Source organism: Narcine bancroftii, chromosome 11 (assembly GCF_036971445.1).
Source record: "Narcine bancroftii isolate sNarBan1 chromosome 11, sNarBan1.hap1, whole genome shotgun sequence".
NCBI classification, from domain to species: domain Eukaryota; kingdom Metazoa; phylum Chordata; class Chondrichthyes; order Torpediniformes; family Narcinidae; genus Narcine; species Narcine bancroftii.
In genome coordinates, this window is record NC_091479.1 from 71,704,739 (window position 1) to 71,723,419 (window position 18,681).

Here is an 18,681-nt window from a genome sequence, read left to right on the forward strand (position 1 = left end):
GAAACATAAATGAAGGCAGAGAGAGACATTTTAAAACCAGACTGAAGAAATAGACCATCCTGTGAAAGACATAGGTAAAACGGTAGACTCTGGAGAGAAAGGGAGATGCTGCTCTGTATAGAGCACAGGAGATACACAAATAAGTGACTTTAAGTAAAACCACTGGACTCTTGATTAAGAAAGAAAGAAATCGTCGTGGAAAACAAACTCTGTAACTCTTAGACTAGATAAGAAGGAGTTGGTGAATTTACTCGTGTGAAGAAATATCTCTCTGAAAGACAACTCATCAAAAGACTTGTGAGTTTATAGAGATCTGAAAACATGATGTTTAAAAGTGCTTCATAATTACTTCCGAATTGCGATTGAAGAATCTTCAAGCAACGCAAAATTGACTTCAGACCAGCTCAAACTGTAATGGTTTGGATTTTCACACACACACACACACACACACACACACACACATTTGTGCATAGTGGGAATTAATTTAGAGTTAAGTTTAGAGATAAGTAAGAAGTGTTGTTATTAATAGTTTAATAAAAAAACTATTATTTTGAATTTATTATTGTTTGGTGACTTTTCCATTGCTGTTCCTTTGTGAGCACTTGCAAGGTTTGTTATTTCATAACACCACGCAGACACGGGGAGAACGTACAAACTCCTTACAGACAGTGTGGGATTTGATCCTCAGACCCATTTGTTGGTGCCGTAAAAGGCAATGGGCTAACAACTATGCCAACCATCATAGATTGTGGAATCCACAGCAGTGCCACAAGTGGAGCAAAGGCGATTTGAATAAATGGGCCAAAGTTGGTCACTTTTCCCAGGGCTACAGGCTGAGAAGCCGTCAGTACAGTACAGGGATTAAAGGCTAACAACTACTGGAGCTTCTCCGATTAAAAAGCAGCAGCCTGGAATCAGGAAACCTTAGCATTAACAAAGGTTCTCTGCACTCCCTCCAATCGAAATGGTATCTATCTGAAAAGGAAGCAGCCAATCAATCAAATTCATTTATATGACGAAAGAAGATTACTGCATTCCTTTCTATTGACAAAATCACCAGATACCAAGGGCTTGTTGTTGTTTTAAATAGTATGAACAATGAAGCTTATTTGAGCTGTGTACATGCATTGTATTTGCCCGTAAGGCAGTCAGATTTTAATTGTGGGGTTGCAACGAGTGCCGTCCTCCCGCCTAATTGGCTAGGCTCAAAATAAAATTGCTCATCTCCTTTCCAAAATACCAATTGTTGAATTATCACCCTAGACCAAGCTTCCACATGTGCCTGATATAAAGGTTAAAGGAGAGAGTTCAGCTTGCCATCTCTAAGATGAGCAACACCGTGATAAAATCTTGGCTGTCATCAATTTTAATTTTAGTTTGTCATCGGTGCAGTTACTTACAAAACACACCTATCAGTATTTTTGTTCCCATCCAGGAAAACCAACAGTTTTCACAGTGATTGCACTCTAAGGATTTTATGTAAACGGGTTACTGAGTGATTGAATGTTTTCTCAATATTAACACTCAAGTTCTTGAGCTCTTCCCACTCTGTTTCACACTGCAGTGTCCACAAACTTTGAACCATCTCACCCACACGTTCTGTGTTTTACATCTGATCTCGGGCTGCTGGTACCCTGGCGATGCTCAATTAACTGGCACAGCTGACACCAAAAACTGCAACCTCTGCTATCCTTGAATATAGAGAAATGCCATTCCTCGCAATGGAGAATTGCCCAGCAATGTAATTTATTTGAAGGATTCATGTTGGTTTAGAATGGAAAGTTTTATGGTTTTTGCACTGGATAAATAATCAAGAATAGTGGAAAAATTTGCATAAAATAATCATAGCCAAAATAAACAAAAGCTTTATGATGCTGACCAACTTGCCAATGTATTCATAGATATCTTCAACATCTCAATCTGACAGGGCATGGGACCTTCCTGTTTCAAACAGGTCTCAATCATATCTGTGCCCAAGAAGCATGTGGTAACCTGCCTAAATGACTACCAACCAGTGGCCCACACATCCACAGTAATGAAGTGTGGTTTGAGAGGCTGGCGTTGAAGCCTATCGGTTCCAGTCTGAGCAGCGACATGGAACCATTCCAATTTGCCTACCGCAGCAACAGGTCTACAGCAGATTCCATCTCACTGGCTCGACAAAAGCCCTGGAACACCTGGATATAAAAGACACTTACATCAGGATGCTCCTTATCAACTATAGTTCGCCATTCAACACCATCATCCCCTCCAAATTATCAGCAAACTCCAAGACCTGGGCCTCAACACCCCACTGTGTAATTGGATCCTGGATTTCCTCACCTCAAGACTACAATCAGGGAGGATTGGTAAGAACATCTCCAGAATCTTCATCAGTACTGGAGCGCCACAGGGCTGAATTCTTAGCCCCCTGTTCTACTCATTTTACAGCTATGACTCTGTGCTTGGTTTGACAATAACACCATATACAAATTTGCAGACAATGCCGCAGTAGTGAGTTGTATAACAAGGGGCGACGAGTCAGCTTACAGGAGTGAAATTGAAAACATGGTAGAATGGTATACAAACATCATGGATAGCATAGTGGTTAGTGCAACACTGTTACCACACCTGCGCTGTGTGTAATGAGTTTGTACATTCTCCCCGTGTCTGCATAGGATTCCTCCGGGTGCTCCTGTTTCCTCCCACCCCTCAAAAACCCATGGGAATTTTAGGTCAATTGGGTGGTACTGGCTGGTGGGCTGGAACAGCCTGTTACTGTGCTGTATATTTAAATTTTAAATTAAAAAAACCTAAATCAACCACCTCACACTCAATGCCACCAAGACCAAGGAACTTATTGTAGACTTTAAGAAGGAAAAACCGAGGTGTAGGATCCAGGGATCAGAGGTGGAGAGGGTGAGCTCATTGAAATTCCTGGGAGTAACTATCTCGGAGGATCTGTCCTGGAGCCAATGTACTACTGTCATCGTGAAGAAAGCGTGTCACTGCCTCTACTTCCTCGGGTATTCAGAGGTTCAGTATGAAATTGGAATTCTTGGCAAACTTCTATGGACATGTAGTGGAAAGTGTGCTGACCGCTGAATTGCCACCTGGTATAGGGGCACCAATACCTCTGAGCAGAACACAGCTCAGTACCCCACTTTAAGGACTTGCTTGGCACGTTATTTATTATTGAATATGCTTTATTGCATAGACATTTCTTTCATTGCTTACAGTTCTCTCTTTTATATACGTATCTTGAGTTAGTTTTTTTTTGCAGGACAAGTAAGTATAAATTCTGCCGGGCCCACAGTAAAATGAATCTCAGGGTTGTATGTGATGTCATACTCTGACAATAAATTGGAACTTTAAACCTATGACTGTTAAGTCATAGGGCCAGCAAGTTAGGAGTACAGATGGCTGGAGTAATGGTTCAGGCTTTATTACCTTGGTCATTATTTCAACAAGTTGAATGAATGAGTGAAGTAACTTTTTGCATCACTGTGTGAAAATGATTTTTCCCAACAGGTCTGGGATGGCACCAAATGCCCACATGTGTTAAAGCACGTCCCAGTGGACAGCAAGACCCTGGAAGGAGATCTCGGTGAGATTCATCGCCTGAGGCAGCTCACTGTGGACGTGCTAGTGTACGACAATCACACCAATGTGGCAAACTCCCTCAAGGTACTGTGTCTGCATACGAATGGTGTCAGATCACTGGGAGGGAAACAGGACATGGCAGGGATAATCGGAACCGATGGGTCTGAAGGATGGGTCATCGACCTGAAGCGTGACTTGTTTCTCTCACCACAGACGCTGGCTGACCTGCTGAGTTTCTTCAGCATTTTCTCTTACAAATGCAGGTTTCTGGATTTTGCTTTCAGAAAAGAGTGGGGGAAAGGTGGTGTTGGGGAGGGGGGTTGGGGGAGAGAGAGAGAGAGGAGAGATAGTGGAAACTAGGGTCCTATAAGGCATGTAACTGTTAGCACCCAATCTAACCAAAAGTGTCATTAAACATGACATGCATTTTGTGCGTTCTTTCAAGTGGATACTAAGTGACACGGATCATTTTTTTGCTGTTGTGGTGTCCTTGTAAAAATTATGCCCCCATTAAGGCAGAGTTTGTTATACAGATGAATTTAACCTGAATGGGTTTGAATGTGATAAGCAGACAATGAAGAGACACACAGAAAAAGACTGAGGAGCTAGTGCTTGTGAGAGGCATGGAGGGTTAAGTCAGAAAAGCCAGAATGTGGATGGTGTTTATTGTATAAATGAGATGAGAGCTTCTCCTTGGTCAGCATTCTTCACAGTCAGGAGATGACATCCAGGGGCTTGTCAGATTGGCAGCAGTTTGCACTTACTGTCTTTTTCAATTCAATCAAGTTTTCCATCGTTGTTTAGTTTTACCAATACCTGTTCGCCTGCAGCAGGTAAGGATTTTAGCACCTGTGTACATTGTGTATGACAGTAAACTCATTGGATATCCCAGTCCACCTGTTGCGCTCCTGAAACCAACAGGAAGCTGGACTGGTTTATGCTCAAGTGCGAGGAGACGAAAGCGAGAATGGGTGCTGCTTCATTTTATATCCAGAGTGACTGTTAGCTGAAATCTCATTCTGTACTCATTCCTTATTGGTTCATCTAAATCAGTGGTTTTCAATCTGCCCCCACTAAACTCTCATTCCACCTTAAGCAATCCCTCTGCCATCGGTGCTCTGTGATGAGTAAGGGATTGCTTAAGGTGGGATGTGGGTGGAAAGAACAAGTTTAAAAACCACTGTTGTAATCGTACCTCATGGACTTGTTATGTGCGCGGTTTCAGAACTCCAAAGGAAATGGGCCAATGACAATTTTTCTCAACAAAATATTTTCAGTAACAATTGGGTCTAGAGCAGTGATTCTCAACCTTCCCACTCACACACCACCTTAAAAAATCCCTTACTCATCACAGAGCACCGATGGCGCAGGGATTGCTTAAGGTAGAATGTGAGTTTAGTGGGGGACAGTTTGAAAACCACTGACCTAAATAGAATGAAACATGGAAGTGTGCAGATGCTGTGATTGTAGTAAAAACACAGAAGTGCTGAAGGAGCTCAGCCGGTCTCATAGCATCCATAGGAGGTAAATGTTGCCGACATTTCAGGCCTGAGCCCTTCCTCAAGGAACGTCAGTAATATTCCTTCACCTCCCAATGGACGCTGACGGTCCAGCTGAGTTCCTCCAGCATTTCATTTAAGTAAGGAATTTGGTTAATAGTTGCTTTCAGGGGCAACTCAAGTTTGAGCTGGGTCCTGCTGCTGAATGATTTGAAATGTCGTTTGCCCTGTCCAGCTGCCTTGTGTCACCTGGGCCAAGAGCTCCCCTCACCATCTTGCAATTGGTGCAGCCCCTCTGCAGTGAGACCACCCCCTCCCTTCCTGGGCCTCAGTGTGGCAGTGGATCTGCACTCAAATTTCCCTGAATCTTGCTGGAACTTACTTTCTCCTCCTACTGATTCATCTCATAGGTTATAAATTCATTCGTGACGAGGGGTTCAGGCCCAAAACCTGGGACACCCTTTATTCTGCTACTTGTCACCTCAAAAAGCTGTCCGATTTGTTGAACGTTTCCCTTTTCCCCTGTTGGAAGTTCAGGGAGGGTTGGTGGGAGTACAGAGGGAAGATTCCTGGTACAGCGATCTGAGGATCTGCCTTTATGCAGCTCCATCGCCCTCTGCTGCCCACTTTGAGCAACAACTAGCATGCGGCTGGATGCAGGAAGCCATGGCTGGAATTACTGCAGGCCTTATGCCCTTGTGGAAGAGATGGCATGGAGATTAACGCTGCAGTCCCTGCCATCACTACACTCATGGATTGGTTCACACTTGGGCCAGAACAAAGAATATTTGACATTTTATGAATTTCCATTCAGTCCAATGGTCCAGAGAGAACAACCTGAGCTTGTTCCGTCTCTCCTTGTAGCTTATACCTTCCAATCCCAGCATCCTCCTTGAGAACCTCTTCTGCACCCTCTCCAGAGCCTCTATGTCATTTCTGTAGAACAGCACAAAGTCCAAGTCTTAATAGCTGCAACAGGACACCCAGCTTCTCGACTTGACCTCCTGATTGATGAAGTCAAGCAGTTTCAGGTTCCTTGATTACAATACTATATTTGTCAGAGGCCCCACTTTACCTCCCTACTTGTGACACTGGAATATCCTTACAAATTGCGTGCAGTCCATCTCACGATGCGCTTCCTGTCAAAACGAGATTAGAGCAGTTAAGGGAATTGGTCCCAGGTGCAAGTAGGTACTTACTACGGGAGGTGAGATTTGATAGAGGTTTACAAAATTAGGAGGGGGTATAGACAGAGTAAGTGTGAGTGGGCTCTTTCCACTGAGATTAGGAGAGATAGATACAAGAGGACATGGCTTTAGGGTGAAAGGGGGAACATTAGGGGGAAGCTCTTCATTCAGAGAGTGGTGGGAGTGTGGAACGAGTTGTCATCTCACTTGGTAAATGTGGGGCCACTTGAGTTTTAAGAATAAATTGGATAAATACATGGATGGGAGAAGTCTAGAGGGTTATGGAATGGGTACAGGTTAGTGGGGCAAGCGGATTGCTATTTTGGCACAGATTTGAAGGGCTGAATGGTCTGCTTTCTGTGCTGTAGTGTTCTATGGTTCATTAATCTATGGATGTTTTTGCCTGTTCTCCGTTGCAGAGAAGTTACCTCTGAAGCTGAACAGATTCTCCCCCTGCTCCTCCTGAGGGGAACATTGGGGGGTGGGGGGGGGGAGGAAGGAGACAGAGTCCCGCTCGCTAGTCTGGTTCCCTTGGCAGAGTGGTCATTGAATCAAAACACAGGAGCAGAGGTAGGCCCATCAGCCCCATTCCCTGGCCTCCTCCACGTAACCCTGGATACCCTGACCAATCAAATACCCGTTCACCTCCGTCTGAAATACAGCCAATAACCTCGCTTCCACGGCCGCCTGTGGCAACAAATTCCACAGACTCGTGGCCCTCTGGGACTGGGACTCAGTGTGGGAAATTTCTCTGCATCTGTTTTAAATAGGCACTCTTGTCCTGGACTCCCCTATCATGGGAAACAACTTTCTCACATCCACTCAGTGGTCAGTTGCTCTGATGAAGACACAAGATCAGGCCAGCGGGGCTGAGAGTGGGGGGGGGGGGGGGGGGGGGTGGGTGGCCACCAGAACTGAACTCTTACAGCGGGATCAGGCCTCTGCCTCCGGGCCAGGGCTCCAGGCTGCTGAAATTTGGGGCTCACCCTTGGTCTGGGAGTGCAGAGATTCCAGCTTTTGGAGGCTCTCAGCCAGGTTGCATCAAACTATTTTAAAAAGTGGGTAGAAAATCCCCCCCCCCCCCCCCACCCCAAAAATAAAATGACATGTTGTGAATCTAAAATTAAGACAGCGTCGGAAACACTCAGCAGGCCAGGCAACAACTGCGGGAAGAGAAACAGTTGATCTTTTGGGTCGAGGACCCTTTGTTTGCTGTGTGGTGGGAGGCTCGGATGAATTCACTTTTAAATGGAGGGAGGTTACTGGATGTGAACAGAATCAAGGATCATGAGGCAGAGGTAGAATTTCATGAACTGGATGAATGATCAAGTGAAATTCAGATCCCCAAATGGCCATCTGCTCCCACCCAATTATTGCCTGTGAATTTCTGTTCGCAAAATATGGGAGAAAGGGTGATCAACTGGAGAACCTATTTACCCGGAGGTAATTAAAGTAGCCCTAAATGCTACGAGGAAGAGATGTGAACCATTGTTGAGTGTAGATTACAGATGTGGTTGGTGGCTGAGATGAATGTATCACACACTGCCTGTAAATGCACTCAGCTCTAATGATCCCTTCTGAACTAGGAAGGTGTGTTACTTGAGAATCAGATGGAACACAACGTCTTAACAGATTTTGGTCAGTATTTTTCAAACCCCACATCCCTCCCGCCCCGTGACAATCATGATTGGTGAGTTAATGCAAAAGCAAACTGGCTGGGATGTGGAGCTCCATTGCCCTCTACTGGCAGAGGATAGTATTGTGTTCACTGTCGATGTTAGCTGTTTACCTGCAGTCTCATACTTGATTATGCTGAAACGTCATAAGACACGAAACAAAAGTTTCCCCCCCCCCCCCCCCCCCATTTGCCTTGGATGTAGCCTTTCCAGGAAGGCCGTACAGGCTGGGTCATGTTCTCCGGCTGAAGGGCTGAGAAATGGTTCAGCGGATACTTTTAAAATATCGATAGACAGCGGAAGCAAGTATAGTTTGGAGCTTACCCCAACTGCAAAACTGCCCAGACCCTATCACAGACTTGTCCATCATCCCCCTTCACCTTTGCAACTTTAACTCGCTTGTTCAATCGCCCCCTCCCATTCTAATGGAGGAGTTTCAAGACCTGAAATATTAACAGTTTTCCTTTCCGCAGGTATTGCCTGGCCCACAGCGTTTAGACCTGAAATAAAAGCAGAAAATGCTGGGGAACTGCAGCAGGTTAGGCGGCATCCGTGAAGAGAGGAGCAGGGTTAGCATTTCAAGTCAACGAATGGCCCTTCGTCAGAATAGCGAATGAAGGATTCTTCATCTGAACCTCTTGTTTCTCTCTCTCCCCTGAAAGCTGCCTGACCTGCTAAATATCCCTACCATTTTCTCCTTTTATTTCAGTTCTGCAGCTCCTCCACCCCATACCGAAATAATTTTTTTTGTGTATTTTCAATATTAATCCAAAATCATAATGTCAAGTCTTTCTTCTCTGATTCTCATTTGAAAGGTTTCTGACTACCTTCTTAATCCTGCAGCTTTTGCCCATTTGTGCGAGTTGCATTTCGATTCCATCTTGCTTGCTTACTTATGGTTTTAAATATCCGATCATAGCTGTCAACAGTTGTGGAAAGCACCAACTCTCTGACCCCACTCTCGTCAGGTAGACTGCTGACTCCTGGAATATCCCTACGGATTGCATGCAGTCCATCTCCCGACGTACTTCCTGTCAAAGCGAGACTAGAGCAGTTAAGGGAATTGGTCCCAGGTACAAGTAGATACATGCTGCTGATATCTTGTATTGTTTCAGGCTCTCGAATGGATGCAGTCAATAGCACTGAACCATAGAACACTGCAACAGGTCCTTCGGCTGTCAAAGTATTCTTCTGTCCAGTCCCATGGACTTGCATCCAGACCATAGCCTTCCATACCCCTCCCATCCATTCAATTTTTTTTTTCATGTCATTCACCACTTCAGCTGGCAGTTCGTTCCGCACTCTCTACTTGAAGTCCCCCCCCCATTGTTCTTTTTAAACATTTCACCCTTAACCCATGTCCTCCTGTTCTTGTCTCACTTACCTCAATGGGAAAAGCCCACTTGCATTTAAAACTGTAGAACATTACAGCACAGAAACAGGCCCTCAGCCCTTCTAATCTCTGCTGCACCATTGTTTTTGCCTAGTCCCACTGACCTGCATCCAGACCATAGCCCTCAATACCTCTCCCATCCATGTACCTGTCCAAATTCTTAAGTGTTAAAATTGAACCCACATTCACCACTTCAGCTGGCAGCTCATTCTACACTCCCACCACTCTGTGTGTGTGTGAAGAAGTTCCCCTAAACATTTTCCTTTTCACCCTTAACCCACATCCTCTGCTTTGTATCTCACCTACCCTCAGTGGAAAAAAGCCTATCTACATTTACTGTCTTTCCCCTCAATTTTAAATATCTCTATCAAATCTCCCCTAATTTTTCTACACTCCAGGGAATAAAGTCCTTACCTGTTTAACCTTTCCCAGTAACTCAGTTCCTGAAGTCCAGGCAACATCCTAGTAAATCTTCTATCTTATTGATATCTTTCCTATAGTTAGGTGACCAAAACTGCACAGAATACTCCAGATTTGGCCTTGCTATATACAACTTTACCATAACATCCCAACTACTATCATCATTCAGGTGCCTTGCTGTTCAGTGTGGGCGATCATGTCTCTCCATCCATCAACTCTACTCCTCTGCTTTATGAAGGCCAATAGCCAAAAGCTCTCTTTATAACTATCCACCTGTGACACCACTTTCAGGGATTGTGTATCTGTATTCCCGATCCCTTTGTTTTACCGAACTACTCCGTGTCCTGCCATTCACCTTGTACCTCCAAAATGTGACACCTCAAGCTTATCTGCATTAAATTCCATCTGCCATTTTTCCAGCTGGTCTAGATCCCTCTGCAAGCTTTGAAAACCTTCACCACTGTCGACAATGCCCCAAATCTTAGTGTCATTTACAAACTTGCTGATCCAATTTACCACATCAACCAAATCATTGATAAACAACAATGGTCCCAGCCCCAATCCCTGAGTCACGCCACTAGTCATAGGCCTCCAATCTGAGAAGCAAATCATCCACCACTACTCTCTGGCTTCTCCCATCCAGCCACTGTGGAATCCAGTTTACTACTTCACCATGAATACCTAGTGTCAGAACCTCCCTGACTAACCTCCCATGTGAGACCCTGTCAAAGACCTTACTAAAATCCACGAAGACAACATCCACAGAGTTTCTTTCATCAACTTTCCTGGTTACCTCCTTGAAAAAAAACTCTACAAGATAGGTTAAACACAACCCAGCATGCACAAAGCCATGTTGACTTTCCCTAATTAATCTCTGACTCTCCAAATTGTATTTCCAAGCTCTTAGAACACCTTCCAATAATTTATCTACTACTGACGTCAGGCTCACCAGCCTGTAATTTCCAGGGTTACTTTTGGAGCCATTTTTAAACACGAGCTACTCTCCAATCCTCTGGCACCATAGCTAAGGACATTTTAATTATTTCTGCCAGAGCCCCTACAGTTTCTTCACAGGGTCTGAGGGACTATCTTGTTGTCAGGTCCTGGGAATTTATCCACCCTTACTTGCTTTGAGACAGCAAGCAATGCGTCCTCTAATCTGTACAGGTTCCATGACCTCACTGCTTGTTTTCCTTACTTTCCTCATCTGTGCCAGTTTCCTGAGTGAATATAGATGCAAGAAAACCCATTTAAGAACTCCTTTCTCTTTTGGCCGACCACTCTGAACTTTGAGGGAACAAATTTTGGCTCTTAATATACCTGTAGAAACTTTTAGGATTTTCCTTCATATTGTTTGCCAAAGCAACGTCACGTCTTCTTTTAGCCTTCCTGATTTCTTTCATTTTTTATGCTCCTTAAGTACCTCATTTGCCCTGTGTTGCCAATACCTGCCATACACTTCTTTTCTTCCAAACCACATCCCCAATATCCTTCAAAAACCAAGGCTCCTTACCTATTTACTCTATGCCTCAATTTTGTATACCTCTATCAAATTGTCAGTAAAACAAGAACATGTGCAAATCTACAAGTCACATTCCAAAGAAGGACTCAGATCCAAAATGATACTGTAGCCTGCTGAGTTTCTCCAGCACTTTTGTGAGCTGCAGTCAATGCCATCAGGTCGTCAGCAGTACGGAACAAGTCTCTGCTGCCACGTACAACTTTCCAGACTTCATGATGAGCCATAATAATGGTGGGTTTGGCCACGGCCAGAGATCACGGCCACTTGTGGACACCTCACTTTAGAACAGATGCAAGGGCTCTGGGGTGGATGTAGAAGAGATTCACCAAACTGCCACCAGGATGGTGAACTTTGATTAGGAAGAGTGTGGAGGTTGTTCTTGAAACTGAATGTTGGAAGAGGACCTCATGGATCAACTCAAAGTCCTTTGATGGAGGTGTCAAGAAATGGGTCACAGGATAAAGATGATTGGCAAAAGGATCACAAATGACCTTGAGAAGGGTGATTGGTAAAAGGATCACAAATGACCTTGGGAAGGTACACTTTAAGCAGGGAGTGGTTCAGGTCTGGGATGCATCATCCAGAGGCTGCCATGGGCACAAAATCCATCATCACTTTTCAAAGTCAGTTTAATGAATACAGGACCAAAGTGTTCGACAGCACAGCCCCTTCAGCCAAAGCTGGCCCCATTGGATTGCAATTGGCTCATATCCTTCTTTACCTTTTTCCATATGCCTGTATGTCTGTATTAAAGTAAATAAATGACAACTGACCTTCCCCACCCCTCCCCCCAACCAACAGCTCCTTCCCCACCCCCCCCAACAACAGCTCCTTCCCCATTCTGCCCCCACCGACAGCTCCTTCCCCATTCCGCCCCCACCGACAGCTCCTTCCCCATTCCGCCCCCACCGACAGCTCCTTCCATATCCCCATGATCCTCTCCATTAACCATGTGACCTTCTGGCCCCTTGAAATCTTTCACCTTGAACCACTGCCCTCTAGTTTTAGATTCCCTTCCCCTGCTAAAATGTCTGTGACCGTTTACCTTATCAATGCCCCTCATTATTTTATTATAATGTGCCCCTTTACCCCCAACACACTTGGAAAAAAAAATCTGTCTCTTATAATTCTTGCTTTACCAGTCCCAGTGATGTTCCTGTGAATCTTTCCTGCATATTTTTCCAGCTGAATTATGCATTTTCTGAAGGTGTCTGAAAGAGAAGAATTTTTAGAGTTTCGGGGACAGGATGGTACCTACTCGGCCTGCCAAAAGGTGTGGTCCTGCTCTGCTGTTAATCACTGATTAAGCAGCAGCATTAGGTCTGTCAGCCCTGTCACGTTGGGAAACAGTTGATGCCGGGGACAGTCTGACAGCTTAGCGAGACGTGATCTGTGCTGGTGACAGTTACATGTCATGTCTCTGCCTTGATTTACAACATGAAGTGTCCTGTTAATTGAGGGGTGCCAGCACTGGTGAGAGGCAGGATACACACAACTTGGGCTGGCTGTGAAGAGTCGCGTGATGGAGTAGTGGCCGGTAGGAGAATACCAGCCCTCTCCAGAAAAGAAGAAATAAAGTGAAGAAAACACAAAACGCAATAAATAAAAGATAAAGATGTGGAGAAAAGAAAGAAAATGGCACCCAAGAAGGAAAAAACCAAAAACAATGGGGAAAAAAAGGAAAGTCACCGGAAGAGAAAGAAAGCATTACCTGCATGAAGAGGCAGGGAGCCACCGTGAACAGAGGAGCCCACTCCCCTAAGGTTAGTGGAGACCCCGCAGGGTTGCGACCTCCCGACCGCGGGAATGCAAAAATGGCTCTCTGAGCCAAACAGAACACCAAGGAAAAGGAAAACACCGAAGGGAGGGGGGCCCAGCTGTGGAGTGAACTTACACAGCGCGACCAGCTGAGAGATGCCCGGCAGCAGGGCTCTCAGCTGGAAGAAGAGGAAAGCAACAGGAAAGGGAGTGATAAGAAAGAAAAACAGCACAGGAAGCCCAACAGATAACGAGCCCAGAAGAAGAGGACCAACAACAAGAAGCTATGCAAAAAACACCCAACAAACTGAGGCAAGCAGCTCAACAAGGAAGTCAGAAGAGACTCAGATACAAGGAAGAGAAGTAGAAGACACAAACCCAAGAGCAGACATTGAAGAAGAAGAAGAAGTAGACCAAGAGGAATAGAAGGTAAAATAGATGGACAGTATATAGATTAAAAAAAAATTCATGAACAAATGAAAGCACTAAAAGAATGGTTGACATTAGAATTTAGCGAAATCAAAAGTACAGAAGAAAAAGTGAATAGATTAGAGCTGGTCATAACAGAAATAGGGAAAAGATTAGAAAATGTGGAAGAACGAGAAATGGCTGTAGAAATGGAAGTGGACGACTTAAAAAGAAAATTGAAAGAAAATGATAAAAAAGTTAAAGAAACAGGAGTTGTTAGCTCAGAAGATGGATGAAACAATATAAAGATAGTGGGCCTAAAGGAAGATGAAGAAGGCAAAAATATGAAAGAATTTATAAAAGAATGGATCCCAACGGTCCTGGGAATGTCAGAAATACAGGAAGGAATGGAAATAGAAAGGGCATACAGAACATTAGCCCCAAAACCACAGACACAACAAAAACCAAGATCTGTTTTAGTAGAATTTATGAGATACACGGCAAGAGAAAATATATTGGAGAGGGCAAGGAATAAAATTAGAGAAGACAAAAAACTTGGGCTGGCTTTTTGAACAGAGCCGGTCCCTTCCCGCAAGGAGCTGATCTTGAACTGTAATTCTCCAATCAGCTGGCTGGAATACAATTTAAAAATAATCATTACACAAAATAAATCCAGATATTAAAATTGAAAATAAAAACAGAAAATGCTGAAAACCCAACAGGCCAAGCAGCAGTAGAGGATGGAGATGGAGTTAATGTTTCAGGTCCAGGACCCTCAAATCTCTCACACTTGGCTGAACTTTGAGAACAAAGTTGGTTTTTATTTATGGGACTGCTTATAAAATCCACAAACGAGCAGACACTGATTGATTGTACCTCAGTCAATGGTCTGCGCCTGAGCTAACCTGGGCTCCTGGTCATTTTTATGTTATGCTAGAATCAAACTGTTAAAAGTAATTTAGAAGGAAAACTATGACCATCACGGCAGATTCTCCAGGGATCTTACAAATAAACTGATTGGTAATGAACTTGACAGATGGCAAGTCAATTATTAATAATTTCACTTTGGTTACATCAATTAGTGAAAAACTAAATTAAAATAATCTGAATGGGATTAATGGAGGTAGGTATGAGTTGATGGGCTGAAGGGCCTGTTTGCACTGCACAACTGACTTTCTGTGGCTGAAGCATGTGGGGCAGTTGTTAACTTGCGTGAGTTAGCAGTGGACAAGTACTGAACGTGTGGGAACAGCTGAATTTTCCTTGCGCAATGGATCAAGGCTATTGACCCAGTAAAGTGGGCTGTTAAAGGATTGACACAAATGACATCCAATTCATTGAATTAAATCAGCGTGACTTTTTCATTGCTCCACAGATTTTACCCTTGTAATATTAACTTGGCCACTTTTTACTCACCGAATTCTGGGGACACAAGATGCCAGTGGTGTAGCTAACAAGGAATAAAGTTGCCCTTTGCTGACCCCACTGTTATTACAGATATTCAGCCCACTGTATGTAGTTGTGCTGACTGTTTGAACCGTCAGTCCTGAAAGATCCACCTGCCTGTTTTTTGTCCCATAAATTCCTCATCCGCTGGGAACTGTTGTTAAAAAGCTATTAATAAAATTATATTGACTGCTTTATCAGGCAGTGTTCCACAGCCCAATGACTCCCTCAATGGAGATCTTTTACCACAATCCTTTACTTATAAATTTAAGTCTAGTTAATTCTCTTTCATTAAAAATCCAGCTCTTGAAAGCTTCCAAGGTTTAATCAAGGAGGAACAGTCCAACCAGTGGACTTGACAGAATTGTTTTTAGTCACTGTGTAATTAGATCCTCACCAAACCTCTTATTATGGTCTGGAGGTAAGAACATCCCTTTCACCATCTCCATCAGTAGCAGAGCACCAAACTTAGCCCCCTGCTCTATTTGCTTTAGACTGGTGACTGTGGCTTGGTAGGACATATTTGCCGATAATACCACAGTAGTGGGCTGCATAAAACAGAGCAAATCAGTCATCATACAGGAGGGAAATTGAAAACTCAGCTGATTGGTGCACCAACAACATCGCACTCAATGTCACCAAAACCAAGGAGCTGATTGTGGACTTCAGGAGGGGAAATCCAGAGGTTTACGATCCAGTGATCATTGGGGGATCTGAGGTGGAGATAGTGACTCCCAGGAATTTAAATTTGCTCACTATCTCAGAGGATCTTTCGTGGACCCAACCATGAGGAATGCACATCAGCACCTTTACTTCCTCAGGAGTTTGCAGAGGTTTGCTATGACATCTGAATCCTTGGCAAACTTCGACAAACATTTAGTGGAAAGTGTGACTACTGGCTGAATCAGAGCCTACGATGGTGTCACTAATACCTCTGAACGGAAAACCCTGCAAAAGGAAGTGGACACAGCCCAGTACATCACAGGAAAAACTCCCCACAATAGAGAAAACCTTGGACTGCATTGTTGGAAAGCAGCCGCAATCATCAAGGATCCACATCACCTAGGACACACTCTGTTCTCACTGCTGCCATCAAGAAGTATAGATGCCACAAAACACATACCACAGTGCAGGAACAGTTGCTCCCCCTCCACCATCGGACTCAACAACAAGCTCAGACATTTAAGAACTCTTTACTTTGTTGAATATTTATTGTTTTTTCAGTATTGCTCAGTTTGTCTACATTTCTCTTTTGTATACACATTTTTTTTCCCCTCAAGTTGTTTTCTTTGCACTACCGATAAGGAGAAATTCTGCCTGGCCTGCAAGAAAAAAAGAATCTCAGGTTGTATATGATATACTCTGATAATAAATCTGAACTTTGACTTTGAATCTTTTGCCAGATTTCCTAAGGCTATAGATGGAGTCAATGGACAAGAGATTGATCTTTGGGATGGTCTGAGCTGCGTTCATTACCCTCTGCAACCAGTTTCTTTGGGTCTTGACTAGAGCAGTTGCCAGAAGTGTCGCATTCTGGAAAGTAATCTATCTTATAGCCTCAGCACCCTCACTGAGCCCACAAAGTCTTTGATTCCCTCTAACGTGATCCATTCCAGTTTCCCAGCACCCTTTTTCAAAAGATTTACCTTGTTCCTCTTGAAATATCCTCAATGTTGTCAGCATAACCTTACGGTCACTGAAAATCTCCAAACTTGGAGAAGCGAGTTTAGAGAGAAAATCCAGAATCAATGTAATTAGAAACATAGAAGATAGGAGCAGGAGTAGGTCATTCGACCCTTCGAGCCTGCTCTGCCATTCAACGAGATCATGGCTGATCTTAAAGTTCAGTACCCCGTCCCCGCCTTCTCTCCGTAACCTTTAATACCCTTATACTGAAGAAATAGATCTAATTATATATATCTAATTCCCTCTTAACAACATCAAATTTTCTGTGGCTGTTTTACTTACAATAATATTGCACTTTAAATATTCTCTATATTCAAGGATTGGAATGGAACTGATATCTAGAGTATAAATAGAGTTGCTTGTGATTGAACGTAAAGAGTTACGTACATTTTATTCCATTTGGTAATTTTAGCATTGAACTGTTTCTGAAAAGGATTGACAAAGAATTTATGAGGTAAACTCAGTTTTTGTTGAAAAATAGCAAATACTGGGTTGATCACAAAATCGCAAGGAGAAGCAGTTGATTGCAGAATTGCTTGAAATAGTGGTTTCTTTTCCAAAACCTTTGCAGCTGGGAACTTACCTGAGAATCTGCAACATCCATGCAAAGGTGACTACAGCCAGCACAGAGAAATATAACGAGAGTGTGGATGCGGAACCAGGAATGGAATTCCAACTTCACGGGGGAACATCGTACGGGCGAGGGATAATGGTGCTGCCATCAGATTCCAGTGATGTTCAGCAGCTGAAGCAGTAAGTCGAACTCGAGCAGAGAAGCAAGCTAACGCGAAAATTCTGAAGCTCCTCGGTGTGACTTGCCCCGTGGGTCCAAGCGGTGCATTAGCCAGTCTTCTGCTGCTGGAGAGTTGCAGTCAACCTTGAAGGAGACATCCATCAAGTCTCCCTTACCTACTCTTTACATGTAGCCGGGCGCGTTTTCCCCTTCTGAGTAGCGGAGTGGCAAAGCATGAGAGCACTGAGCCTAGAACCCAGAGGATCAAACTGATCCTATGCTACATGTGTTCCACTTGTCTTCCCTTTTGGGTACAAGTTGCTGTTGAACCCAATGCCATCATGCTGTCCATTGCAACTTGGTGCATTTAAAAAGCCTCGTCTTTACCCTCTAGCTCCTCAGCTTTACATTAATTTCCTCTTAAATGTTTAAAGGATTCTGCAAGCTAAGAATAATAATAAAAATGGATACAGTAGATGTTCTACGAGTTAAATTTTGGGTAGTGTTCAGGCGAACATAGAAGAAATACCGTGAAATGGAAGAATTATAGGAAGTAAAAACAATGCTGGAGAGACTCAGCAGGTCAAACTGCACTTTATAAAGATACATAACCAATGTTTCGGGTTTGAGCCCTTCATCGAGATGAGCAAAATGCAGACAGGCACCCGAACAAAATGGTTGTGGGAGGGGAGAAGCACAGGCCAGCGGTAATAGGTGGATGAGAGAAGGAGGAATAAAGGATAATGTTTGACCTGCTGAGTTTCTCCAGCATTGGGTTTTTACTTCAATCGCAGAGACTGTAGACTTTCCTGTTCAACTCATGTAAGTATAGGCAAAACCACATGACGTGGGTAGAAACAGGCATTTATGACTGGTAGAAAAATAGGTTTTACAGTGTATAGGGCAGTTTTCAGGAACAAAACCCTGATGTAACCCATTCCTGCCATCATCACCCCCTGAAAGTGCAACCCTCGACTCCTCAGTCCTGCTAATCCGCCAGCCCATCTCCAAGCTCATTTGCCTCTTCAAGGCCATTGAGTAAGCTGGCAAGCTCAAGCCTAGGTTTCTTGGAAGTCCATTGATTACTCTGACTGGAGTACCTGTGATTATGATCTGCAAGTGACCTTCCTTTGACCTGGGGTTGACCACACCATCCTCTGAACCCTTGGCCATTAAAGTCCCTAGTTCTAGTTCTCGGCAGAGGACCACCAACAGTGGTTTTTTTCTCATATCCATCCTTCCCACCCCCACTCTTTCCAATGTGCCATCTTCGGGCTACCTCAGGCTGACATCATCCATAACATGGGATCAGTTCCCACAAACGTGCTGATGTCACCCAGTTCCCCCTCTCCCCATCATGGCCCCCTCGTC

At 43.9% G+C, this 18,681-nt stretch overlaps 1 protein-coding gene across 5 annotated transcripts in view; it reads left to right on the plus strand.

The window, feature by feature from the left end:
- The window catches only part of pot1 (protection of telomeres 1 homolog), a 299,294-nt gene that overhangs the window by 207,186 nt on the left and 73,427 nt on the right, over positions 1-18,681 (plus strand). For all 5 annotated transcript variants that reach the window (XM_069903354.1, XM_069903353.1, XM_069903352.1 and 2 more), the window contains exons 10-11: positions 3,511-3,666; positions 17,149-17,330. In XM_069903354.1, coding sequence (XP_069759455.1) covers positions 3,511-3,666; positions 17,149-17,330 — 338 coding nt within the window. The remainder of the gene's footprint in view (positions 1-3,510; positions 3,667-17,148; positions 17,331-18,681) is intronic.